Source organism: Papaver somniferum, chromosome 9 (genome assembly GCF_003573695.1).
Source record: "Papaver somniferum cultivar HN1 chromosome 9, ASM357369v1, whole genome shotgun sequence".
In the NCBI taxonomy this organism is placed as follows: domain Eukaryota; kingdom Viridiplantae; phylum Streptophyta; class Magnoliopsida; order Ranunculales; family Papaveraceae; genus Papaver; species Papaver somniferum.
Genome location: NC_039366.1, coordinates 21,462,429 through 21,488,925, shown reverse-complemented (window position 1 = coordinate 21,488,925; position 26,497 = coordinate 21,462,429). Strand labels below are relative to the sequence as shown.

At 36.4% G+C, this 26,497-nt stretch overlaps 2 protein-coding genes and 1 long non-coding RNA gene across 3 annotated transcripts; 1 reads left to right on the top strand and 2 right to left on the bottom strand.

Annotated features, from left to right (window-relative positions):
• The first annotated feature begins 13,352 nt into the window (after positions 1 to 13,352).
• LOC113309270 (endoplasmic reticulum metallopeptidase 1-like) lies at positions 13,353 to 18,577 on the top strand. Its single transcript, XM_026557693.1, has 13 exons — positions 13,353 to 13,784; positions 14,043 to 14,284; positions 14,417 to 14,570; positions 14,830 to 14,907; positions 15,119 to 15,193; positions 15,405 to 15,524; positions 15,771 to 15,935; positions 16,049 to 16,574; positions 16,675 to 16,831; positions 16,977 to 17,086; positions 17,275 to 17,387; positions 17,591 to 17,951; positions 18,132 to 18,577. Exons 1-13 carry the CDS (start codon positions 13,437 to 13,439, stop codon positions 18,443 to 18,445), a joined length of 2,763 nt encoding a protein of 920 aa, XP_026413478.1. The 5' UTR covers positions 13,353 to 13,436; the 3' UTR covers positions 18,446 to 18,577.
• LOC113309271 (GDSL esterase/lipase At3g48460-like) lies at positions 18,542 to 19,904 on the bottom strand. The gene is made up of 2 exons (XM_026557694.1): positions 19,235 to 19,904; positions 18,542 to 19,149 (listed from the first exon to the last, which is right to left on the bottom strand). The coding sequence occupies exons 1-2, from the start codon at positions 19,880 to 19,882 to the stop codon at positions 18,670 to 18,672; spliced, it is 1,128 nt and encodes a 375-aa protein (XP_026413479.1). The 5' UTR covers positions 19,883 to 19,904; the 3' UTR covers positions 18,542 to 18,669.
• A 696-nt stretch (positions 19,905 to 20,600) lies between these two features.
• Positions 20,601 to 21,123, bottom strand: LOC113308492. The gene is made up of 2 exons (XR_003339824.1): positions 21,052 to 21,123; positions 20,601 to 20,933 (listed from the first exon to the last, which is right to left on the bottom strand). It is a non-coding gene; the product is annotated as an uncharacterized LOC113308492 (long non-coding RNA).
• Between the last annotated feature and the right edge of the window lie 5,374 nt (positions 21,124 to 26,497).

Genomic DNA, 26,497 nt, shown 5'->3' with positions numbered 1-26,497 from the left:
GCTTTGAGCCAATAATATATTTTACGTCATAAAATATATTTTAAAAGTTTGTTTCACGAGAGAAATTTTGGGCCAGCAAACATATTTCAGGTGCCTGAGAAAATTTTGAATCACAAAATAAATTTGGCTCGCAAGATAAATTTTGAGTCAACAATATGTATTGATATCATAAAATAAATTCTAAGTCACATAGAAAACTCAGGTCATGAGACAAATTTGGGATCGTAAAATAGGTTAGGGGAAGATTTAGGGCCAAATGCCTATTTCGGCTACATGTGAGGAAGCTTCCCGGCATAAGGTAAAATTTTGGGGACATTAGGTAGGTTATATATTTCCAATACAACTTTTAGGGTTTTCCTATGCCTAGAAACAGTTTTTCACAGAGTCTCGGTGCCTCTCCATTATCATACTCACAAACTAAAACCTTCTTCCATTGTCCTTTCAGAGGCTTTGATGGATGCAGATATGACACAGGAGGTAGAGGCTTGTTGAAGGGTTCGTTGATCCGTCATCTGCAGGATAAACACTTTGTTCATGAAGAGGGAATGGAACGTTGTAGACAAAGATTTGAGTCGAGTGGTGATGTCTACAAAGCTTGGGAAGTTGTTATGCAACTCCAAATGTGGTTATGCATAGACTGTGTGATTCTTTATTCTTGGAGTAGATCATGCGATCATGCAGGAGATACCCAAATTGGTCATTTTAATTTATTTATTCATTTTGGAAAATAATTGGTCCTATTAATGGTGATGACATAGACTCTCTGGTTCATGGCATTGATTATCCCTCCTCATCTAGTATGCCCATTGCAGTTGATAGCGATTTTTCTGTTGCAAATTCTGGTCGTCTGCCTTGTAATGCCTTTAACATTGTTAGTATGTCTGCTATGTTGCAAGAAGTAAGGTCTCATTGTCCATCTGTTTCAAAATGGGGGTGGAGTTCTGCTACTCAAATCCCCTAGGTTATATTACAACAAATCTTCCTTGTTATCTGCCCAGGGGGTTCAACAAGGAGATCCTTTGGGACTCCTCCTATTTGCTCTCACTTTTCATCCCTTGGTCAAGAAGATTGCGAAACATTTCCAATTAGACCTCCAGGATCGGTACCTTGACAACGACACTATCATTGGGGACACGTTGATGGTCTCAAAATCTTTTGATATTATTCAGTCTGAGGGAGGTGAATTTGGCCTTCATATTAACATATCAAAAAATGAGATATTCTGGCCTATAGTAGATGCTCGTCGCAATTATGCATTTACCTCACAAGTTATTAGACCCGCAGAAGGCGTTAAACTGGTCGGTGGCCTGGTAAGTTGTTAGAGCATTGCTCGGTCGAACTCTCATGCGTTGCTATCTCAAGCATGTTTGTCAATGTTAGTGATCAAAACTATAAGTCTTGATTTCTAGCCTATATAGCTAAAGGTCTCGGACTAGGATAGAAAGTGTAGTTGAGCTCAAGACTCTATGGCAGTCATCATACTAGACGAAGGACTACTCAAGGAACTGGTGGAACTTCATCGACTAAAAGGTATGTGGAGACTTGAACTTATCTGTCACTCAAAAGTCTATTTACTCTATCTCCTACTCTTGAGATAAAAGTCTTTTTGATATATAGACTTTCATTATACACATTTGCTATTTCCAGCTGAGTGTAACTCGCCTATCTATTTCTCAAAATATGTGTTGGTAAGCTTTCGCTTTAGCCAAATTCATCTTTACCTAGTGACGAATATCATGTTATGTTTCACTCACTTTGGAAATTGCTCTGACGAAAAATGGTTTGTGAATAACGGTTATATAATGTCCTCTGAGAATGTTTCAATGATTGAAATGAGAGTTTAGATTACATAACCACTGGTAGGATATAAGCATTGTTGTGGAAACACATATATGTATAAGTCCTTATTCCTTGGACCAAAGTTTGCGAACTTTGTTGATCAAGAGAAACGGAATGTGGCGTGAGCCAAGTCCGCGAACTCAATCTGTGAACTCAGTCCGCGAACTGGCGGAAGTTCTCGACCCGAGAATTTCTGCTGGAGTTTGTGAACTCCTTCCGTGAGCTTAAGTCCGCAAAACCAGTCCGCGAACTTGAGCAGGTTATATCTAAAATCGGTTGTTCTTGAACTCATGTTTATATAAACTAAGGAATGCTTTTGCAAAACGTGGCTATAAAGTTCATGAACTGATTCGAGTGAATCAAACCGTTTTTGCTTCGATTGTGTCTTGTATAGTTACATAAGATCGAAGAAATTGAACAACTCTCTAACTAGTTCATTTGAGTCATTTGAACTAGTTATGGTGAAGAAGAATATGGTGGATATGTAAGTGATCATATGGCTAACCATTTGGTTAACTATTGTTGAACAAATAAATGTTAATGTTTGGGAACGGCTACATAAACCCAAAATTGGACATTTCATTTGTGTGTAACAAGCTAAGTTTTCGATCCAACAGTTGAGAAATATTAGCTTGAATCTAATCAGGTTTTCATCTAACGGTGAATATTGAATGCTTTGTTACCAAGCTAACGTTGATTGCAAACCCTGATTAGAAAGACTATATAAAGGAGAACTCTAGCAACTGGGAAACCTAATCCCCACACCTTATGTGTGATACTAGTTGCATATCTAGAGTCGATTCTCCTTTAACCTTTGGTTTCTTCTTCTAAAACCAGGTTAACGACTTAAAGACTTCATTGGGATTGTGAAGCCAGACCGATACTACTTTTCTTGCAGTTGTGTGATATGATCTTGCATCTTCTATCGTTACGAGTACAATTATAATAATTGGCGCGAGATTTATATCTCTGATAGGCAAGATAGAAAAGTAATCACAAACACTTCGTCTCATCGTTTGTGATTCCTCGATATCTTTTTTTGTTGCGTCGATTAGGATTATTGTGAGGTGATTGATAATACTAGGATGTTCTTCGGGAATATAAGTCTGGTTTATCAATTGGTTCATGTTCACCTTGATTTATCAAAAGACGGAACAAACTCGTAGGTATATTCGTGGGAGACGAATTTATCTATTACCGTAGACTTTTCTATGTGATAAAAATTTGTTTATTAAAGTCTTCGACTTTGGGTCGTAGCAACTCTTAGTTGTGGGTGAGATCAGCTAAGGGAATAAAGTACGTAGCATCCTGCTGAGATCAGAGACGTATGAGCATAACTGTACCTTGGATCAGTGTGAGATTGATTGGGGTTCAACTACAGTCCAGAACGAAGTTAGTTTGGAGTAGGCTAGTGTCTGTAGCGGCTTAATACAGTGTGTGTTCAATATGGACTAGGTCCAGGGGTTTTTCTTCATTTGCGGTTTCCTCGTTAACAAAATTCTGGTGTCTGTGTTATTTCTTTTCTGCATTATATTTTGTTATATAATTGAAATATCATAGGTTGTGCGTTGTTCAATCAATTAGAATATCCGACCTTTTGGTTGTTGGTTTAAATTGATTGATACTTGGATATTGGTCTTTGGTACCATCCAAGTTATCTCTCTAATATTTGATAAAGACTCGCAGATTTCTATTTGCTTGAGTATATATCAAATCGAGAGATTAAGATATAAACTCTTTGATATACTTTTTATCTAGATTGAGTCCGACTGTCTAGTTGATTCTCTAGAAAGTATATTGGAGTTTGTCCATACAGATTGATAAGCGAAATTTTGGGAGTGGTTTTTGTACCCCCACTTTTTCAATTGGTATCAGAGCAAGCAAACACATTTAAGACCTTACAAGTCTGTGTTTGTAGCGATTTGAGGATGGACGATAATATCTCTGATAAACGCGTCACTAAAAATAAAGGCTCTGTCTTGTCTAATTCTATTAAAGAGAAAGATTCCTCGATATCGAATATAGACGAACCATGTGTTCCAACAAGACAGACAGGCTCCGACATGAGTATTTCCAATTACCCCTCAAAAGATTCTATCTCTCTAAATGAACAGGAAATAGATGAAGAGAGTGTCTTGATTCTAAATCTTGCTAGAATCCAAGATGATAGATTTAATCGGTTAAAACATCATGTCGATGTTCTGCTTGGTGTAATAAGAGACTGCAAATTCAAAGAAAATACTGAAGATCATTCTTCACGTATGACTCTTGAGGCTAGCCTCAAAAGGTATGCTTTGGAAATTGAACATCCCTTGAGTAAACTCTCTATTCAAGGATGCTCTAAGCAGTCTAATATACCAAGCACTTACGCTACGCCTGAAAACCTTCCAGCTCCAGAAGTAAAGTTGGAATCCCTTCCTGTTAAAAAGAATGTGTCTGAATTTCCCATTGATCAAGGATGTTCCACATCACATGGAAGGAAGAAATCCCCTAACGAGGTTGTTAAGACTACCTTGCCTAATCATACTTGTGATCAGAAAGTATGCCTCTTTTGTGATGCAGAAGGCTCTGTTAAACAAAAAAGAAACTCTAGGTTGAATAAAACCTCATTGGTTCAACTTCAACACACCTTAGACTGAATTCTCAAAGGTGTAACTGACATTCGTATGTCTAAACCAGTTGGTTTTCGTACTTACCCTGTGTATGCTACCAGGAAGGTCAATTCAATGAGTTCCTCAAATGCTCTAAAGCAGAATAGGAGTCTTAACAAGAATCGTCCAAGAAAAGATCATGTCGTTTCCTATGGAAATAACATTTCCCTTAATGTTACCAAATTCCAGAAGAAAGAATAAAAATTGATGATATGAGAAATAACCTGATGGACATGATTGAAGGATATAAAGAAATTGTCGACAGGTTGTCATCCTCCTCAAGTCAAAATTCTTCTGGTAAGAACTCTAACTATGTCTCGTATTTTGACGACAGTAAGTTTTATGATAATTTCTCACATAAAAAGGGATCTCTTTCTAGATTCAGAAGGAAAAAGAGACTCGATCATAAACACAGTTCTTTTAATGAGCTCAGAGCTCATACTTGTGCTAATTAATCACAAGGGTTAAGAACTTGCTCATGAAAATCCTGTTGAGCAAGTTGTGTAAAAATCAGGTATACTATGGCAATTTGGTGTTCTGCTTAGTTGAGCTATCCTTTTATCGTTTATAGCTAAACTAGTGTTTGCAGACAATATTGCCTAAGAAGTATTATGTTGTCTTGTATCGTTTCTCTCTTTTTGAAATTATTTTGCAACTTTGTGTTCTGCTATACTTGTGCTCTAAATTATTCCTATGGTAAGGAATTTATTGAGCCATTTATGAATTCTCATGTAGCAAAAGTTCTTTTGTTGTTTTATTCTTTATGGGCCATGTTGTATTCGTATGTGTACACGGGTTACCACCACGAGTCAACCGTTTGCAAACCCTAAAGGTCTTCTTCCCTAAGAAACCATATAAATACCAAACCTCTGAGTCACGTTTGCGTACTCTAGGTTATTTTGGTTCATCAAGAATGTCATCCTCTTCACAATCGTGTGATTTTGCTAAAGGATTTCTTGATAAAGGTATTGGTTTTGAATCCGAAGGGAGGAAGAAAATGATCCTTGTAGATGAAAATCATCCCAATGTCTCGTGTTACTATGCATATACTCATGAGAATGTTGAGAAGGATGATATGATTTCCGCTGAAGTGGTCCATGACTTTCTTAAGTATTTTAAGGAAGCAAAACTGCAGCTCGTTGACACTCTGAAAAGTCTTGATGTGTTGAAAACTGAGTTGAAAAAGGTTTCATCTGACCTTGGTCTCATAAAATCTCACATCAATGATCTTCACAAAGAGAAACTCTTCTCTGAAGATGCAATGGATGCTGCTAATCACAAGCTCAAAGACACCAAGACTCGTGAGGATCCTGAACCGTCTATTTGACCTTAGTTCGTGTTCGGCCATGGCACTGGAGTCTGCTTTTGTTCCATAGCTTGTTGATTTCTTTTATTTCTATAGTAAATCTTCTATTTTCTTGTTTTTATTAGAAGAATAACTAGAGTTTGGAATATCCATTATTGTGATTACACATAGCTATGTTCAACGCTTTCATCTACATGTTTTTAGATTTATTGGTTTAAATTCTAAATTTGTTTGGAAGATGATTTTTGCGGTATTAATCTTTATGGTTTTATATATTGCAATGTTATGGGATATGTGTGTTTGCGTCCGTGAACTATGAATATCCCATACCTTGTCAAAAGTAAAGTCTTTCGTATGTCGATATGCATGTATTGATAAAAGAATGAATAAGCTTTTGACAAATACAAAAGTTAAGCCTATTATGTCAATTGTTGATGGAAGATAGGTTAAAATCTTTTGTTTGCAAGGATTATGTCTATTAAATATCGTTATGAAAATAGTGATGGAAAATAGAATGAATCCTTGTGTATTCCGCAGTAATTGATCTTCCCTGATCCATATTATATGTATTACTGTGAGACTCCGTAAAGTATCTTATGTTGAGCATTGAACGACCAAGTTGATTATTTTCATGATTAGCTATGTTGTTGTTCCGTAAGGTACTTTACGTCGAGCATGTTCAACTAAATTAATCATTTTGTTTGGTTTTTTAGTTGTTGCTCCGTAAGTTTTCTTATGTCGAGCACGACCAATTAAATTGATTACTTTTGTGATTAGTTTGGTTGTGCATTTCGATTAGATTAATTATGGGTTCTCTTGTGATTAATCTAATTGTATGTTTTTAAATCTCCATAAGTTCACTTATGTTGAGCATTTGTCGATTAAATTAATCATGGGTTCTCTTGTAGTTAGTTTAATTGAATATTTTGGATTCAAATTCATACTTGTATGTGATTTGTTATGTCCAAAGAAATCATTCTTTTCCTTCGAAATTAAGGTCGCTCTGGTTGTTCTCTCGAGAATGACATTTTATGGGGGAGAGTTCTTTTGAACTTGTGCTTAATAGCCAAATTTTTGTGGGGAGTGCGGCTGTGAAATATTATAGGGGTTATCTTGTATCTTTGAAAACTCCTTGATGAATGCATTTAGCTTCGGCTCTATGATTGCATCTAAATAAGATGATATACTTTTGCTTTCTTTTGGTCAAGAAATGTCTCTTTCGGAAATTTCATTAGGATCTCGTTCTTGTACCTTTGCCAATTATATTGACAAAAAAGGGGAGAATTAATATGTAGTTCACACTACAAATACATATGGTTTTCGGATCATTATGTAAGGGGGAGTGGTTTCCATGTGAGATGGAGTATTGACTAAGGGGGAGTGATACATATCACCATAGTATTGTTGTTGAAGTTGTGATACAATTGGACTTTGACGTTGTGTAATGATACTATGACACTGTATAACAATAATTGAGGATTATTGTTTTCTTGTTGTTATAGCTACGGATTTTCAACAACGATGATACTAAACTTACAACTTTTGGGATCATTGGAGTACTTGGAAGTGACGAAGATTTCGAGTAATGTTGAAGATTAGGCATGTGGAATAGGAGCTACAAAAGTTAATTTATTTATTTTTTGTATTCCATATGTATTAATAGTTTTGTCACTAAAATTGACAAAGGGGGAGATTGTTAGAGCATTGCTCGGTCGAACTCGCACGCGTTGCTATCTCAAGCATGTTTGTCAATGTTAGTGATCAAAACTATAAGTCTTGATTTCTATCCTATATAGCTAAAGGTCTCGGACTAGGATAGAAAGTGTAGTTGAGCTCAAGACTCCATGACAATCATCATATAAGACGAAGGACTACTCAAGGAACTGGTGGATCTTTATCGACTAAAAGGTATGTGGAGACTTGAACTTATGTGTCACTCAAAAGTTTATCTACTCTATCTCCTACTCTTGAGACAAAAGTCGTTTTGATATATAGACTTTCATTATACACATTTTCTATTTCGAGCAGAGTGTAACTCGCCTATATGTTTCTCGAAATATGTGTTGGTAAGCCTTCGCTTTAGCCAAATTCATCTTTACCTAGTGAAGAATGTCATGTTATGTTTAAATCACTTTGGAAATTTCTCTGACGAAAAATGGTCTGTGAATAACGGCTATATAACGTCCTCTGAGAACGTTTCAATGACTGAAATGACAGTTTAGATTACATAACCATTGGTAGGATATAAGCATTGTTGTGGAAACACATATATGTATAAGTCCTTATTCCTTGAACCAAAGTTTGCGAACTTTGTTGATCAAGAGAAACAGAATATGGCGTGAGCCAAGTCCGCGAACTGGCGGAAGTTCTCGACCCGAGAATTTCTGCTGGAGTTTGTGAAATCCTTCCGTGAGCTTAAGTCCGCGAACCAGGCCGCGAACTTGAGCAGGTTATATCTAAAATCGGTTGTTCTTGAACTCATGTTTATATAAACTAAGGAATGCTTTTCCAAACCGTGGCTATAAAGTTCATGAACCGATTCGAGTGAATCAAACCGTTTTTGCTTCGATTGTGTCTTGTGTAGTTACATAAGATTTAAGCAATTGAACAACTCTCTAACTAGTTCATTTGAGTCATTTGAACTAGTTATGGTGAAGAAGAATATGGTGGATATGTAAGTGATCATATGGCTAACCATTTGGTTAACTATTGTTGAACCAACAAATGTTAATGTTTGGGAACGGCTACATAAACCAAAAATTGGACATTTCATTTGTGTGTAACAAGCTAAGTTTTCGATCCAACGGTTGAGAAATATTAGCTTGAATCTAATCAGGTTTTCATCTAACGGTGAATATTGAATGCTTTATTACCAAGCTAACATTGATTGCAAACCCTGATTTGAAAGACTATATAAAGGAGAACTCTAGCAACTGAGAAACTTAATCCCCACACCTTACGTGTGATACTAGTTGCATAGCTAGAGTCGATTCTCCTTTAACCTTTGGTTTCTTCTTCTAAAACCAGGTTAACGACTTAAAGACTTCATTGGATTGTGAAGCCAGACTGATACTACTTTTCTTATAGTTGTGTGACCTGATCTTGCATCTTCTATCGTTACGAGTACAATTTTAATAATTGGGTCGAGATTTATATCTCCGATAGGCAAGATAGAAAAGTAATCACAAACACTTCGTCTCATCATTTGTGATTCCACAATATCTTTTTTCGCTGCGTCGATTAGGATTATTGTGAGGTGATTGATAATACTAGGTTGTTCTTCGGGAATATAAGTCTGGTTTATCAATTGGTTCCTGTTTACCTTGATTTATCAAAAGACGGAACAAAATTCGTAGGTATATTCGTGGGAGACAGATTTATCTATTACCGTAGACTTTTTTGTGTGATACATATTTGTTTATTAAAGTCTTCGACTTTGGATCGTAGCAACTCTTAGTTGTGGGTGAGATCAGCTAAGGGAATCAAGTACGTAGCATCCTGCTGGGATAAGAGACGTAGGAGCATAACTGTACCTTGGATCAGTGTAAGATTGATTGGGGTTCAACTACAGTCCACACTGAAGTTAGTTTGGAGTATGATAGTGTATGTAGCGGCTTAATACAGTGTGTGTTCAATCTGGACTAGGTCCAGGGGTTTTTCTGCACTTGCGGTTTCCTCGTTAACAAAATTCTGGTGTCCGTGTCATTTTTTTTCGCATTATATTTTGTTATATAATTGAAATATCACAGGTTGTGCGTTGTTCAATCAATTAGAATATCCGACCTTTTGGTTGTTGATTTAAATTGATTGATACTTGGATATGGGTCTTTGGTACCATCCAAATTATCTCTCTAATATTTGATAAAGACTCGCAGATTTCTATTTGCTTGAGTATATATATCAAATCGAGAGATTGAGATATAAACTCTTTGATATACTTTTTATCTAGATTGAGTCTGACTGTCTAGTTGATTCTCTAGAAAGTATATTGGAGTTTGTCCATACAGATTGCTAAGCGAAATTTTGGGTGTGGTTGTTGTACCCCCACTTTTTCATAAGTTTTGACTGACTGTTGTTATAGCTTGGTTAAGTCCATAGTGCTTAATACTATTTATTTGATGGATGCTGTGAAGAAGTTGGATGATCACAACGCAAGTTACATCTTCTAAGAAGCTGTGCGGGAGTGTCTAAGCTTTATTTATCCATGAGGACTACCATGCCTGAATTTTTATCCGAATCGCAAGTTGTTTTTGATTCTCATCTGTCACAACATTTTCGTCATATTGTCACTAATGATGGGTCTGGTTTTGGTTAGTTACAACAACATATAACTTCTCTTCCTCTTAGATATGGTGGGTTTGGTTTATATTTATGTCCAATGCAGTTCATTATTGTTGTTTGGCCTCCTATATTCAGTCTCAACCGCTCCAGTCAACCATTTTTCGCAACACTCTTTGCAAGGGCCTGGACTTGGTATGCAACGTTCCATAGAGTTGTCTCTAGTGTTTTTGGTCCTGTTGTAGACGTCGATCTTACTACCTCCCATCCAGCGAGGACCTTGGAGGCAAAATATTTTGACATTTTTATGAAGGAAATGACTATTGATTTCTCTATGTCTGCACGGGATAATGCTATCTGGTAATGTAACAAGACCACTCATTCTCAAAATTTTCTTATGGCATTACCTATTGAAGATCTCAACCAGAGGGTAGGTGCACGATAGTTTCGTGCCGTTTTAAGTTATAGGCTGGGTATCCCTTTATTCACCGAAAATAGCCGTTGTGTTTTCTATAAAAGGGACATAGACTGCTACGGGGATCATTCTTTGCATTGTTCACATGAGGTAGGCCTCAAATTGCGACATGATCTCGTCCGTGACACTATTGCTAATATGTGTTTTCGGGCAGGCATTCCAGATGGTAAAGAAGTCGATTTAAGGATTCATGACTAATGACAGTGGTGGATTAAGCCATGCTGACATCCTAGTCTACAACTGGGACAATGGTGTTGATGTGTGTATGGACGTTACTGAGATCTCATCATTCACAGGGGGTGGTGTTCGCACTTTCCAACCAGGGGTATATTTGAGCAATGCCATTACTCAGAAACACAAGAAATACCTCGAGAAATGTTTGGATCAAGAATATGGTTTTGTTTATTTGGATTTCACGACATTTGGTGATCATGGGGACGACATGGTGAATTTTTTGAAGAGATTTCATAATTACTTGTCTAGGGTCGATATTAGTGCTAAGAAGTGTATTTTTTTTTCCATAGATTAGGGATAGTTATACAAAAAGGAGTAGGAGCCCATCTTGTTGCTAGGACCCCATCAAATTTTTTATTAGACCCTCTTTATAATGAACTTGATTAGTTTATAAATAACAAAATAAGCTACATTATCGGGGCTGCAGAGATTGGGCTTAGGGATGCATAACATTTGTCCTAAATGTGGATAGGGGATTTAATATGTAGAAAAAGTTAAAAAATATCCTTACTCTACAAATAAACCTACATCCAAAAAACTAAATCTATTCCTCTTTTCCTTCGTAACTCATGTTAAAGATGATAAACTCAAAATATACAATGATAGACTCCTAAATTAATAATTTTCAATCCACAACTTCTATCAGGTAAGAATCGACGAACTCACGATTCTTTGTTGTTCTTTTTGATTGCTTAAATAGGTTAGAATGATCAGATTAGTATTCGATTTCAGTTTCAGGAACTATTTACGGGTATGAATAACTGAAATATTAGTCTTAAACACTCTCAATGTCCAACAGTTCATATGTTCCTAACCTTAAGTAGTTCACCTACGACTAGGAATTCATCATTTCCAGCCTATGCTAATAATTTTGGCAGTGACTAAATACAACCTTGATTTTGAATATATACAACCCTTAAGCCAAAAACAAAATATTTATTAACCTTAGTTGTGTAGGTAATAAAACCTACCGTTAGACTTGTGTTTATTAATGGCGGACTCTCTTCGTCTCCTCATCGTGTTTTTCTTTTCTTTTTTGAGGTAGCTAATTATAAATGTTTAAGATCGGATTATTGATTCACTGATGGATTCATTTGGAATAACCCACAACTACTTTTTCATCTACTTCAAGCTATAAAAACAAATTTCATTTAAAGGACAAGAAACCAAAACCGACTGAAACCCTAATGAAATTACTCCAACAAATCTTACTTTATATTTTATTTGGTGCAATTGTTATGATAAAATTAAGAGCTTTTCTTATAGACATCAGATTGATGTTATTTCCCATTTGATCTTTATTTTTTTGAAGCAATAATAATTCGGTTCATTGATCTTATAGAAATCATACTCCCTCCGTCCCTAATTAGATGACCTACACCATAAATAAGTGGAGTGATAAATTAGTATTATTATAAGAAATATGTAAAATTTAATAGTCATATTTATATTCATCAGATAGGTGTTTTAAAATGCTTTCCGATGATACAAATTTTACGAAAATCCGTTTTATAGTTTAAGAGATAAATTATTTCTAAATTTACTAGTAAATTTTAACTAAGTCATCTAATTAGGGACGGAGGTAGTATTAAATAATTTCAATTTGTCAAAATTGAATTTCATTTGTAGTGACCGGAAGAGATTTGATGGTTATGGCATCATCTGGTTTCTTTCTAGTCACCAACTCAGTACGATATTATCGTTGACCCATTAGCCATGAATATTCAAAACTTTTTTTCCTTTTTTGAAGCAAATCATGGTTGTGAATTCTGTTCTGAATAATATGATAGAAGAAAAATAGGGATGATGATAAGAAACGCGGGTTTTGTACACCTACATTAGTTAGGTTCACAAATATTTCAGCTTTTACAGAGAGGGTTGTATTTAGCTGAATGAGGGTTGCATTTAGTCACTGCCATAATTTTTTGTTGTTTACGGATGAAAAATGATGAATTTTTAGTTGGCTTATGTTTTATTACTAGGTGTAGCTGTATGTAGATCTGAAATTCCAAAAGTATATTACTCATTTTCACACAAAGTACAAACCTATTACGACTAGGAATTCATCGTTTCCCAGCGTAGTTTGTTGTTCACGGCTCGAAAATGATGAATTCCTAGATCCAAGTAATTCTGAAAAATATAAAATTCTCATCAGACAATTTCTAGATGTAGATAGTGTTGTCATCAAGAAAGATCATAATTTTGATATATAGCCGTAAATCTTACCTACGACTAGGAAATGATGAAATCGTGCCTTGAAAATTAAAACGTGAGAGGGGCATATGCCCTTCATTGATCTTAAAAGTTAAATCAAATTATTAATCGAATGTACAACACTTGACTAGTTTTGCTAATTAGATTTATTAACACAAATTAATCAGGTTCTAGAAAATATGAAATAATTGAAAAATCAAACCCAGTTGACATCACCCCATAACAACTTCTAAACTGCGAATAACACCCTCCCTATTACTGTTAGTCCGTTATTTCCACCCTCGTTTATCATGCGTCAGTGACATCACTCTTTCCCAAGTCAGTTATTTGACTCAATCCGAATCCAACAACACTTTCAGGAGTACTACATCAATTCTTCAAGTTCGACCAGTTTAATAATACTAAAAACAGTCGAGTTCTTAGGTTCCAAAATCCAACAATGGCTCCTCGAAAAAAACCCAATTCTTCATCAAAAACATCAACTGAAAGCAAAGAGAACGCTGATTTACCATCAAAAAGCATCGATGATAAGATTAAAGTTAAATCGAAAACAGAAAGTCTTCCATACAAAAGATCATCACTTGTATGGATATCATTGCTCTGTGTATTCATATATAGTTCATGGGCAGTTCATCATTATCAATTTGATGTATTACCTAGACCACTTAGTCTTAAACAAGCTGGTAAAAGAGGGTTTTCTGAAGAACTGGCAATCAAACATTTAAAGTCTTTAGCTGATTTTGGTCCTCATCCTGTTGGTTCTGATGCTCTTGATCTTGCTCTACAGGTAATGGCACTAAGGCTATCGTTGATTTCAGTATTATTGTTAGTTCATTCAGTTTTAAAATTATGTGATGTGCTTGTTTTTGTTTAACCTAATTTTGCTTAAAATTTTTAAGTCAATTATGAGAGAATAGTATAAGTTTTATTGGTTTAGTTCAATGTTTTGAATGAGTTGATTGCTGGTTGAATTGGTTTTTGAGTTTGAATTCAGTAATGGGGTTTTTGTTTTTTTTGATGATTTTGATTTTCTATATGTATACAGTATGTTTTGGCAGAAACAGAAAAGATTAAGAAGTTGGCTCATTGGGAGGTTGAAGTGCAAGTGGATTTGTTCCACGTAGAATCTGGTTCAAATAATGATCTTAAAAAAGGATTGTTCATAGGGAGAACACTTGTGTATGCAGATTTGAAACATGTAGTGGTGAGAATCTTGCCTAAGTATTCATCTGAAGCAGAAGAAAACGCGATTTTGGTTTCTTCGCATATCGACACTGTTTACTCAACGTATGTTTTGCTCTTTTACTCTTTTCGGACTTGCGGGTTGTAGTTGATTTTTATCAAATACGATAGTTTTTTTTGTTTGTTATGCGACCATTATGAAATATAATGGACATTGTAATTTGAGTGTATTTTTAGGGGAGGAGCTGGGGACTGCAGTTCCTGTGTGGGTGTTATGTTGGAGCTTGCTCGAGGAGTTTCTCAATGGGGTGGATTTAAGAATGCTATTATATTTCTGTTCAACACCGGGGAGGAAGAGGGCCTTAATGGTGCTCATAGCTTTATAACTCAGGTTTGGAACATCAAACTCATGTAAAAATATCGTTTTGAAGATAGGTCATAAGGAATGACATCTAGTCGTAGACTTTGATAAACATTTTACAAAACATTTTCTGGTGGAAATTGCGCAACACTCTGACTTGTTAAGATCATACATCTGATTTCTGTCCAGAATTAGCGATACTCATTGTATACCTTATTAAGAACGAAGTGTGGGTTCATCACTGATCCTTGAAGGATACTTAGTTTCTAACAATCGAATTTATGTGCAGCATCCTTGGAGTAGTAGCATTCGTTTGGCTGTTGACTTGGAGGCCATGGGAATTGGAGGGAAATCCAGCATATTTCAGGTTCAACCATTTCTAGTTTTGGAGGGATTAGGTGGTAGTCTTACACATATAGTTAACTATACGATCTGCTACTATCTGTAAAGTCAAGTAGCAGTCGTAAAAAGTTTAATTGAGGCTAACCATGACTCATCTATCTCCTATGTACTTTTTGTGTTTTGATCGTTTTGTCTACCCTCTTTCTTACTGAGATTAATCCTAAGCATGATAACAGACTGGTCCTGATCCATGGGCTATTGAAAGCTTTGCCAAGGTAGCCAAGTATCCAGCTGCACAAATCATTGCACAGGTTAGTGATGGTTTCTGTTCCATTTCTTATCTTCTTCACCTATCATTCTCTCCAAAGTCCTACAAACCCAAGCAATTTATAAGTTTTACTATTATTTATGTTCAAAAATTCAAAAATTCAATATATATAGCACTAAGAAATCATATCCATTGTTGTCGAATAAATTCTTTGTTTAGGAGTATCAGTTCACCCAAGTTCTATAATGCTGCAGGATCTCTTTAATTCTGGGGTGATTAAGTCTTCAACAGACTTCCAAATCTACCAAGAAGTTGCTGGTCTCCCTGGGCTCGATTTTGCATTCACAGATAATGGTGCTGTATACCATACTAAGGTTTGTTGTTCTAGTGGTTGGTTGTCTCTGCATATCAGTGCTTTTACCAGTTTCCTGGTTCTTATCTGCTGATAAGTCTGAGCATCAAAACTTTATGCGTCTGGAAGCTGAATAATGAGCTGTATTTTCTTTTACTATTTTTACCCAAAAACTGATAATATGATTCTCTGGAAAGAAAAACCTGTAATTTTAATTTATTATGCGTTCTAAGTTCAAGATCATATACCAAATGTTTCTAAAATGCAGAATGACAAAATAGAGCTTCTCAGACCTGGTTCCCTTCAACACCTTGGGGAGAATATGCTTGCCTTTCTACTTGAGACTGCTGGGTCATCTAATATTCCAAAAGAGAAGACTGTGAAAATTGGGAAAGATACAAGGGAAGATCAGGCTGTATTTTTTGACATTCTGGTATTACAACTACTAAAACTGTGTTGACATTTCAGACCTTTTCTCCTATGAATGTTATTAAAATAAAATCATCCTACTTTATATGACGTAAAGTGTGACTTTTAACTTCACAGGGTTCGTACATGGTTGTGTACCGTCAACGTCTAGCAACTATGCTACAAAATTCAGTGGTATTGCAGTCAATTCTAATATGGGCAACATCTGTATCTATGGGTGGTTATCCCGCTGCTGGATCTCTGGGATTATCATTATTAAGTGTTCTTCTCATGTGGGTATTCTCACTGAGCTTTTCTCTTCTTGTCGCGTTTGTTCTACCTCTTATCTGTTCATCACCAGCACCCTACATTGCCAACCCCTGGGTAGTTATTGGTTTGTTTGCTGCACCAGCTGTTCTTGGGGCACTAACTGGTCAACATATCGGGTATCTTTTGCTTGTTAAGTTTTTAAAGAATGCTTCTACAAAGAGAGAGAAGAATACATCATCTGTTGTTCAAGCTGATAGAATTAATTTAGAAGCCGAGAGATGGATATATAAATCTGGATTCCTGCAGTGGCTTCTTATTCTGATGGCAGGAAACTTTTATAAAATTGGATCTTCCTATATCGCGTTTCTTTGGTTAGTCTCTCCTGCTTTTGCATGTAAGTCATTTCTCCATTTTTCTTAAGCCACTTGTTTGGTTTAGCATCATCGTATATCACGTGTTATAATTAACCGAATTATCTTGTCTGGAATTTATAGTTGGCTTCCTTGAAGCAACATTAACTAAAGCACGATCCCCGAAGCCTTTAAAAATTGCAACCTTGGTGCTGGGTTCGGCTCTGCCGGTTTTAATTTCTTCTGGAACGTTTATTCGGTTGACAGGGACAATAACTGGGATGATAGTTCGACTGGAAAGGTAAGGTATCTTACATGCTTATAGCATATGAAGACAAAATGAATTCTAGAGACAATTTATTCTGAAGTTCATTTCAGAGATCCCTTCCTTAATCTAGGTGCTACTAAGATATACGTACTAAAGCATGTTTCACATTGCTGTGCAGGAACCCTGGCAACACACCTGAGTGGTTAGGAAATGTAATGGTTGCGGTCTTTGTTGCAACAGTTGTCTGCCTAACTCTAGTGTATCTTCTTTCATATTTTCACCTTTCAGGTCTGTATTTCGTCTCAGTTGCATCTTTTTGTTGCAGTGGCTATCCTCTAATAATTTCAACATGCACTTCATTATTAATCATCTTAATTACGTGTTTTTGTTTCTTTACTTAGAAAGTGGATTTGGACTAGTTATCCTTCATAATTGCTTGATGTAACTCATCCTACGTATACAATCCATTTATGTAGGTCCAAAAAGGTCGGTAGTATTTGCATCATTTGCTCTATTTGGCCTCACACTCGCTGGGGTTTTGTCTGGTACCATTCCTCCATTTTCTGAAGATGTTGCTCGAACTGTTAATGTAAGTATTCTTTGGGGTCTCGGGATTTAACTTCTAAAAACCCATAGTGATTGATTAAGTGTAGTCCTGTTGGTTAAGTACGTCCATTTTGTGAGTTGCATACTGGCATTCTTTCCCTTTGCTGCACGAGGTTCGTTAATAAGCAAAATTGGGGAACCAACTTGAAATTTGCCATTGGCGTACTAATATCATATAATTTACAGGTAGTGCATGTTGTGGAGTCAACGGGAACACATGGAGATACCCCCCCACAGAACTCGTATATTTCCATGTTTTCTCAGACTCCTGGCAAGTTGGTCAAGGAACTTGAACATCTAAATGATGAGGGATTTGTTTGTGGAAAAGATAAGGTGACTGATTTTGTTGCTTTTACCGTCAACTATGGTTGCTGGAGTTCCAAGGACACTGAAAGTGGTTGGAGTGAGTCAGAAATCCCCACAATAAAAGCTAAAAACGATAGGGTGAAAGATGAGACTGTAACAGAGGTTTCAATCGATACAAAATTGTCTACACGATGGATTCTTGCAATCAATACCAAGGAAATTGATGACTTCAAAATTGAAGGTAAGCATAACTTCTCTGTGAAAATCTTTTTCGAAGTTCTAGTTCGTGTGTAGCGCTAATAAAGGCAAACCTAAGCTTTACCATATTATTTTCCCGAAAAACATGAAGGTATATACATATAGCAATCTAATTGAAGAAACAGAAGAAAAAACTGATTCTTCTCTTTTCATTTGTTATCAGCAAATTCAAAAGAGTTGGTTCAGATTGGCAACAGTGGAGGTGTTGATGGCTGGCACATCATTCAGTTCTCAGGAGGGAAGAATTCTCCTACGAAGTTTGATTTTACTCTCTTTTGGTCCCATAATTCTACACGGTCAACTCAAACCAAAGGGGATCGCAAAAGTCCTCTGTTGAAACTACGAACTGATGTGGATAGATGGACACCTAAAGCTGAAAGAGTTCTTATTAAGTTGCCTAAGTGGTGTTCCTTGTTCGGAAAATCCACATCCCCTCAGGGCTTAGCTTTCTTAACTAGTCTTCCACTTGATTTCTAGTTGCTTAAAATGTCAGTAAATATCGTTTTTGTGTTATTTACGGCATCTCTTTAATTCTTACTGTCAGTAATTATCTGTAATATAAAGCACACGTAATCAATGAATAATCAACTTTGTTTGTTTTTTTTTAGCATCAAAATGGATTTAATTCTTTAAGCCCTTAACAGAAACAGAGCACTAGCTAGTATATATCTTTGTAGGAATTTGCTACCTCCTATAATCTATCAAAAGATTGATGGACGCATATATCCACCATGGATGAACATTTCAGCCACCAACTTATACATGCCTTCAGTTAAATGAACACCATCCCAATTGATACGCTGAGATGGGTGTTTACAAGCTTTTGATGCAGATGGTGATCCACATGGTACAAACAAATCAAAATTATAAGGTTCAGCACCTGATCCACAACAGCATTTGAATGGTTCCTTAAACCCATACTTGTTTGTGTTCTTCATGACAGCTCGATAAGCTGCAAAGTAATCAGCATAAGATATCATGGATTGTGGGTATTGCTTTTTCAGATATGCAAGATTTGCCTGGAGCTGTGTGTTGTGGTTGTAGGATTGCTTGTTTGCACTGCCCACACAGCCTATATCATCTCTGTCGTCTGTCGGTGCCAGTGTCAACGCTAAAGGCAAACATCCTGTTGGTGGCAAACCTTCCACCACTAGATTTTTAGCACCCATTTCTAGCAATTCCTAATAAAATAAAAGAAAAAAAAAACAGCACTCAGTGCACATTCACAAAAAATCAATCAACAAACATAAATTACTGATCATTTACCTTTAGAACTCCGGTTACTCGGCTAACAGCAAGTTGTTGAATGGTTTCTCTGGTAACAGAAGAACCGAAGGTATACGCGTAATCGTTAGCTCCAATCTCACCAACCCAAAACAATGCATTCTCCATCAAACCGGTGCATTCCTTAGACATGGCCATTTTATTATTATGGCATCCATGACTTTCCAAAAACATCTTGAACCAACCAAGTTGAACATTTATGGAAGCATTTGGAACATAAAAAGTGACATTTTGCTTAACAAAGAAACTCTGATCAGTAGCAGTAGATCCGGCAACTGCAAAGTTAATACCATGAGATGAATCGGATTTATCACGGTTTAAATAAGGTGTTAAATACGGCAGAGAAAGAAACTCGGTGACAAAATCGATAACTAGTCGACCATCAGAATAACGATTAGTTGGTCTACGAAAAAATGTCATTCCATATGGTGGACTTGATACATGGTTGAAACCAGCTGGTCCATCAGGCCCTGATTTCGTGTTTCCGGTATCGGTGTAAGAATCTCCGAATGCGTATATCTTTGAAAATCGGCTACCTGTAACAGTAGTACTGGCAAATGTTGATGATGATGATATGAAAAAGATAAAGAAGAAGAAGAAGATGAGAGTGACTGCAGTAGAAGAAGCCATTACTTGGTAAAAGAATGGTTATCAGTACTGACTAACTGGTGTATTTATATACGTACATTAAATTTGCGGTCATGATGAATGAAAGACTCACAACTGTCTCTTGGAGGTGCATTCATGAATAAATTGATTGGCACTTGACACATATAAATGGGTGAGTCAATGTCAGAGTATTAGGCCCTGCCACTTAATCCCACCAATGCAAAAGTAATTTCTAGTTTGTTGGCCAATTCATTAAGGATTACTATTATTATGAGGAAAAGCAAAGCCTAATTAGAGCCAATGACTAAGCTGTGTATGCTTACGGATTATCACATTAAATATAAGTAGCTGGACTTGGGATGGAGAGGTGAAGGAAGTGGGAAATGAGATCTACTTAAATGTGAATGAATGTGCTTTCAAGTGGTTGAAAAAAAGTAGTTGGTAAAGTGAAAAATTTAATACGTAGTACGCACCGGTAGTAATTCAAAGCTGATTTAGTAAAGTATGGGGACTGCAAGTTTACATGTGCAAGGACCAAGGACAAGGATAATGCATGAAAACGTATACTGTAAGGGTCTGAATTGGATATTGATCTAACCAACAAAATGGTCTCAAAGTCAGAGATCCTGCAAGTTTAAGAACCCTATGTTCAACAAGTTACTGTTAAGCTATCCGTTTGACCGTTTTCTTTAATTATTAGTATATCTTAGTAATCTGCTTTCAAAACTAAAGTAAGACAAACCACAAACATAATACATCATCCTTTATTTAAAATTTTAATAGTAGTGGACGATCCAAGTAAATACTTCATTAGAACAATGCACGCTGCCATGTATATGCATGAATTCATCGATCATGTAGTACTACTACTACCCAGTAGTAGGTGTCCGGATAACCTTTCCGGCCTCATCGACCCAGACCAAGACGTCATTGCATTTGTAGTACCCCTTGGTTATATCGGTTCCATCTAGCAACACAACGGCGTTCACGTTAAGAATCTGTCTTTCAATTATTCTTGCTGCAGCCTCCCCATTGTATCCAATTAACTCAGGCCATGCTCTTACTATTATACCTGTACACCAATTTGGTCAGGCTTCAATATCATCATCCTACATGAATTCATGAGTCTCATGATTTTATTCATTACTTACTAAACAGAAGTACATAAATTGAAAGAATAGAAAACATACGTGAGTCGCATTTTGATACCATTTTGATCTATCTGTTCTTAATTAATTAGCATCTCACTACTAATTTCTTTCTTGATTTGGTGATCTGTTAGTGTATCTCATCAAGGTATAAATAGGCTACAGGAGTTGAGCGGAGTCTTGGATATGCTCTTAGCAATTCAAATGTTCATACGTAGCAGCCCGCAATATTTGATTTTTGACTTTACGGGACTAAAAGAAAGAAGTAGGTACTTATCCTTGACTTTTCTTTTTACATGGAAACAAAAATGATTTAGTGACACGAGGTTGTCACGAAGCTAGAGTTGAAATAACATTTGCAGCTCGGTCTAGCCCCTAGTTAGGGATTCGGCGAACTATTCACTAATAGTTCCGAATCCGAATTTTATCTATACGGGACATTCAATTCGGATGATTTTTATATGAGTTTATACTAGAAAAATGTTTGAGTGGAATTTATATATTTACTATATAACCATTTAAATCATAGAATTCGTTTCATCCTACGTAAAATTAAGAATACCTATGAATTTAATATTATATATGGGACGAATTTTCTCTCCCGTATTCAAATATCTAAAACGAATTATACACGTACGTATGTCGTTCCGAATTATCCCCAAATTAGAATTGGTTGACCGAATAGTGGACCCAATTTATCTTCCGCCAAAACGAATAACACGCGTACGTATGTCGTTCCGTACGTTTCCCATACACCGAATTGCTAACTAGTGTCTAGCCTGCGATGACGCATGGAGCCATAAATAGATACTGTGTTATCTTAACTAAATCACATCACAGTTTACCTCCGGTTTCTGACACCGTGATGACTGAAGTGAAGAGAGAGGTCTTGTGTAAATCGGGCGATTGATGAGTTAACTCATTTAAAAAATCGGTTTTTATATTCATTTTTGATAAAATCTGTTTCATTTTTTAAAATTTCTTCTAAATTCTTTAATGCTTGTGTTAATATCTCTTTCGTATGTATTTCCTGATTCCATTAATGATTTTGGAATTCATACAATGGGCTCGTATTTTCTTAAGATAAATTAGTTTACTCCTAAAATTCTTTCATTAATCTTTATATTTATTTTCTCTTTTTTGAGTTAATTAGTGTTTGGATTGTAAATTTTGGTCCTATTTAGTGTTTGGGTCCTGAGTTTGTCCGTTATAGTATTTGGGTCGTAGACCCGTTAGTCAAAGGGTCAAACTGTTAAAGTCCGTTAACTTCCGTTAGCAAATTAATTTACACATTTGTCATTATAAAATTCCGTTTAAAATTTTGAATATACGGTCTAGATTGAAGCATCTGCGTGGTTACTGTCTCAATCAACGGGAACAGTTTCAACCTCAGTCCTGTCATGGCCCTCGATCTCCTCCGTTCATCACTAAAATACATGGAAACAAGCAAGGTTCTTCCCTATTTTCTCGGCAACAGAACAATTCAGAATCCCACCAAACTCTTATCAAATTTACAGTGTCTCTCTGACCTATGAATTCTTTCTAACATGTTGAAAACACCCACTGAACCATACTTATGTCGAACACTTGATGGGAAGGATCTGGTAATGGTGTTGTCCGTCAAGGAATCATCTTTTGCTGCTCTCAAATTCCCTACAAACCTGATATTTTGATCCATAAGTCTTTATACCCAAGATCACTGAGCTCCATTGGTAAGTCAGTTGTATATATAATTTTCTGTGTTGCGCATCATCAAGTAGCTTCTCTATACTCTTGTCCTTCTTCTCTGAATAGTATGGCATGGTTCAAATGTGGTCCTTCATGTACTCGATTATTTTTGGTGCAATCCATCTTACAGTAGCCATAGGATTATCCATACATTCAAATACGAATACTTAAGGTCACCGACTGCAAACTCAACTAATCAACTACAAAATTAAACAAACAGGAACAAGAAAGAAAACTCATAAATCCCATCCTTTACGGTTTCACAAACAAAACCCCATCTAGAAAAAACAACACCATCCACGAATCAATTACAATAATTACATCTCAAAAACATCATAAATCAAAAAATAACTAAATCGACCAGTATATAACTTACTTGGATTGCTTCTTTATCGTCGTATCACCGATTGTTGTACAATTTACAACAGAAGCATCAAGCTATTAAAAACCCCTTTAATTATCTTATAATCTATCGAATCTTTCCTTCCCTAATTTCTCCCAATTCTATTTTTCCCTTATAGTATGATATTATAAATGGAACCATCAGGTTAAAAGGAAGGTGATCCATTATTTCTCATACATGTAAGGAAAGAAATAGAATTGAAACTTGCATGAAGGATTGAAGGACATAACTGTTCTCTTATCAGTCGAAAGTTGTTGTGGAGGTGGCGGAAATGAAATACCGAACGGAGTTGACACTGTGGCAAACGTGTAAATAAAACCTTAACGGATGTTAAATATGCTAACGGCTTCACCAGCTGACTAACGTGTCAACGAACCAAACACTAAGATGGACAAACTTAGGACCCCAAATCCTCTATTATACCAAAATCTACGACCCAAACACTAATTAACTCTCTTTTGTTTTTTTACATACATTGTGCTAATGGGAAAATAAATTCTTGTCTGCAGGTCTCCTGACTTATTTGTGGATCCATTGGTGGTGTTCAAATCAACACGTGGAGTGTACTTGAATAAAAAATAGTGGTGTCGAAAATTAAGTTGTTAGGAAATTAAGTTGTTACAAGCAGAGGTGCTAATTATCAAGTGTGTGATGGTATTAGTAGAATTAATCTAGGTTTGCACTTAGATCAGAGACAGTTAGTATCCCAGAAACAATGTTGATGATGGTGCATTTATATACGTACATTAAATTTGCGGTCATGATGAATGAAAGACTCACAACTGTCTCTTGGAGGTGCATTCATGAATAAATTGATTGACACTTGACACATATAAATGGGTGAGTCAATGTCAGAGTATTAGGCCCTGCCACTTAATCCCACCAATGCAGAAGTGGTTTCTAGTTTGTTGGGCGAGATCACTATTCAGAGACTGCAAGTTTAAGAACCCTATGTTCAACAAGTCACTGTTAAGCTGCCCATTTGACCATTTTCTTCAATTATTTATTGTTGGAATATTTTCAACGCCGCTAACCAAAGGGGGGTCCTGGGGGGCAACCTGAAGGTTTCATATTACCAGGCCAAGAGAAGAAAGTTTGCAAGTTAGTGAAATCTCTCTATGGTTTGAAGCAAGCCCCTATGCAATGGCATGAGAAGTTTGATAAAGTAGTTTTGTCATATGGTTTTGTGGTGAATGATGCGGACAAATGTATCTATAGTAAGCATGATAGTTCTGGTTGTGTGATTCTCTGTTTGTATGTTGATGATATGTTAATCTTTGGGTCTGACATATCTGTTGTGGAAGAAACAAAGAAGTTTCTTAGTTCTAACTTTGATATGAAGGATTTAGGAGAGGCTGATGTAATCTTGGGAATTAAGATCCTAAGAAAGGGAGATGAGTTGGTTTTAACTCAATCTCATTATATTGAGAAATTTCTCAAGAAATATGGTCACTTTGATGACAATCCAGCACCTACTCCTTTAGACCATACTATCAAGTTAATGAAGAACACCGGCCGTACTCATGCTCAACTTGAGTATTCTAGTGTTATTGGGAGTCTTATGTACGCTATGCATTGCACAAGACCGGACATAGCCCAAGCCGTGGGAATATTATGTCGTTTCTCAAGTAATCCAGGATATGAACACTGGAAAGCAGTTTCAAGAGTTATGGCTTACTTGAAAGGAACAATAAATTTTGGTTTGCATTACCAAGGCTATCCCGCTGCACTAGAGGGGTACAGCGATGCTAACTGGAACAATGTAGAATCAAATTCCAAGTCAACTTCTGGATGGATTTTTACATTAGGGGGTGCTGATGTGTCTTGGAGTTCCAAGAAGCAGACTTGTATTTCTGATTCAACAATGTTGTCAGAATTGATAGCTTTAACTGATGCATGTAAGGAGGCAGATTGGCTTAGAAACCTACTTATAGAAATTCCATTTTGGAAGAAGCCAACTCCGGCGGTCTTGATTAATTGTGATAATCAAGCTACAATCTATAATGTCTCTAATAAGACTTATAATGGAAAGTCTATACATGCAAGTCTTAGACACTACATGGTTAGGCAACTACTCAAGAGGGGAGTAGTTACGGTTAACTTTATTGAATCAAAGAGGAATTTGGCAGACCCATTTACGAAAAGTCTACCAAGTTCAGTGGTTTCAATAAAAAGGAAAGAAATGGGACTAAGGTCTGTGAAGGAAGTTTGATCTCCCATAGCAGAAACCCAACCTATGTTTTGAAAAGGATAAACAAGGTTCAATGTGGTACCAACAAGTTATGGATGTGGATTATGGAGCACTAATATAAAAACTTCCCATTTCTTATTAGTGCTGGTTTCTGCAAGAAAATAGGATGGATGTAAATCCTTAATGAGTCTATGATTAGTAAAAGGTGTATCGCAGAAACACCTTCGAGACTTACCTATATGAGTATGGAAATAAGGCCGTTTCCTAAGAGAAGAAGACCGTTCTCTAAAGAAGACTCATGAACAAGGATATAAGCACATGGCCACTAACGTGCTTGGCTACAGAACACATGATTTTATGAAATCAATATGTGTGGAGACTCCGGTTTTATCATAAGGGGTACTTGGTTCAAGACTGGTTTCACCATAGAACCTCGATAAGGCTTTGAGTTTCTTACACTAAGTGAAGGTTCAAATCCAAAAAAAATACCTATCATTTATGTGTTGATTTCAACGATGATGCTTAGTCTCAATTGTGCTTGAACTACGTTGGCTTGATCCCACTCGGGTACGTAGGCAGTCACTTCGGTGATGCAGTCACTCTGATTTAAAAGTTTTAACTTTGTTTTATGGTTTTTGAAAATAGGGGGAGAATGTTGGAATATTTTCAACGCCGCTAACCAAAGGGGGGTCCTGGGGGGCATCGCCCCTGGTGGGGGTTTCAAGGGGGCAACGTCCCCGGAAGAATTTTTTGAACTGAACGTTTTATTTGGCCGATAAAAGCCTGTTCGAAAATTTCGAATCCAAAAGACACCATTGATGTCTGTTGATGAAGGAACCTGACGTTTCGTGAATAGAAACCTGTTGGCGAATAAAAAAACCTATTCCCAACAGGTGCAAAACCCTTTATAAATAGCTTCTCCCAGTTTCGTTTAACATATAAGAAAAATCAATCTGTTTTCTCTGTTTCAAAAAGCATCATCAGAAATCAGAAATCTCTTTGTGTGTTCTTGATTGAATCAAGGGGTACAAACCTTGAATTCAGTTTTCGTTGCAGGGCTTTCATTGTATCCTGAAGGCAATATTTCGCATACCTGTTGTAATCGCCAATTGTTATTGGGAGGGTAGAAATATTTGTCTAAAAGAAATTTATACAAGCCTTGAAAG

Bases quoted from the DNA above. Each gene is read 5' to 3' on its own strand.
- LOC113309270 (XM_026557693.1), top strand. From the start codon at position 13,437: ATGGCTCCTCGAAAAAAACCCAATTCTTCATCAAAAACATCAACTGAA. The intron at 14,908-15,118 runs GTTCAACCATTT...GCATGATAACAG, and splicing joins GGAAATCCAGCATATTTCAG to ACTGGTCCTGATCCATGGGC. The intron at 17,087-17,274 runs GTCTGTATTTCG...CCATTTATGTAG, and splicing joins TTCATATTTTCACCTTTCAG to GTCCAAAAAGGTCGGTAGTA.
- LOC113309271 (XM_026557694.1), bottom strand. From the start codon at position 19,882: ATGGCTTCTTCTACTGCAGTCACTCTCATCTTCTTCTTCTTCTTTATC. The intron at 19,150-19,234 runs GTAAATGATCAG...TTATTTTATTAG, and splicing joins GAGTAACCGGAGTTCTAAAG to GAATTGCTAGAAATGGGTGC.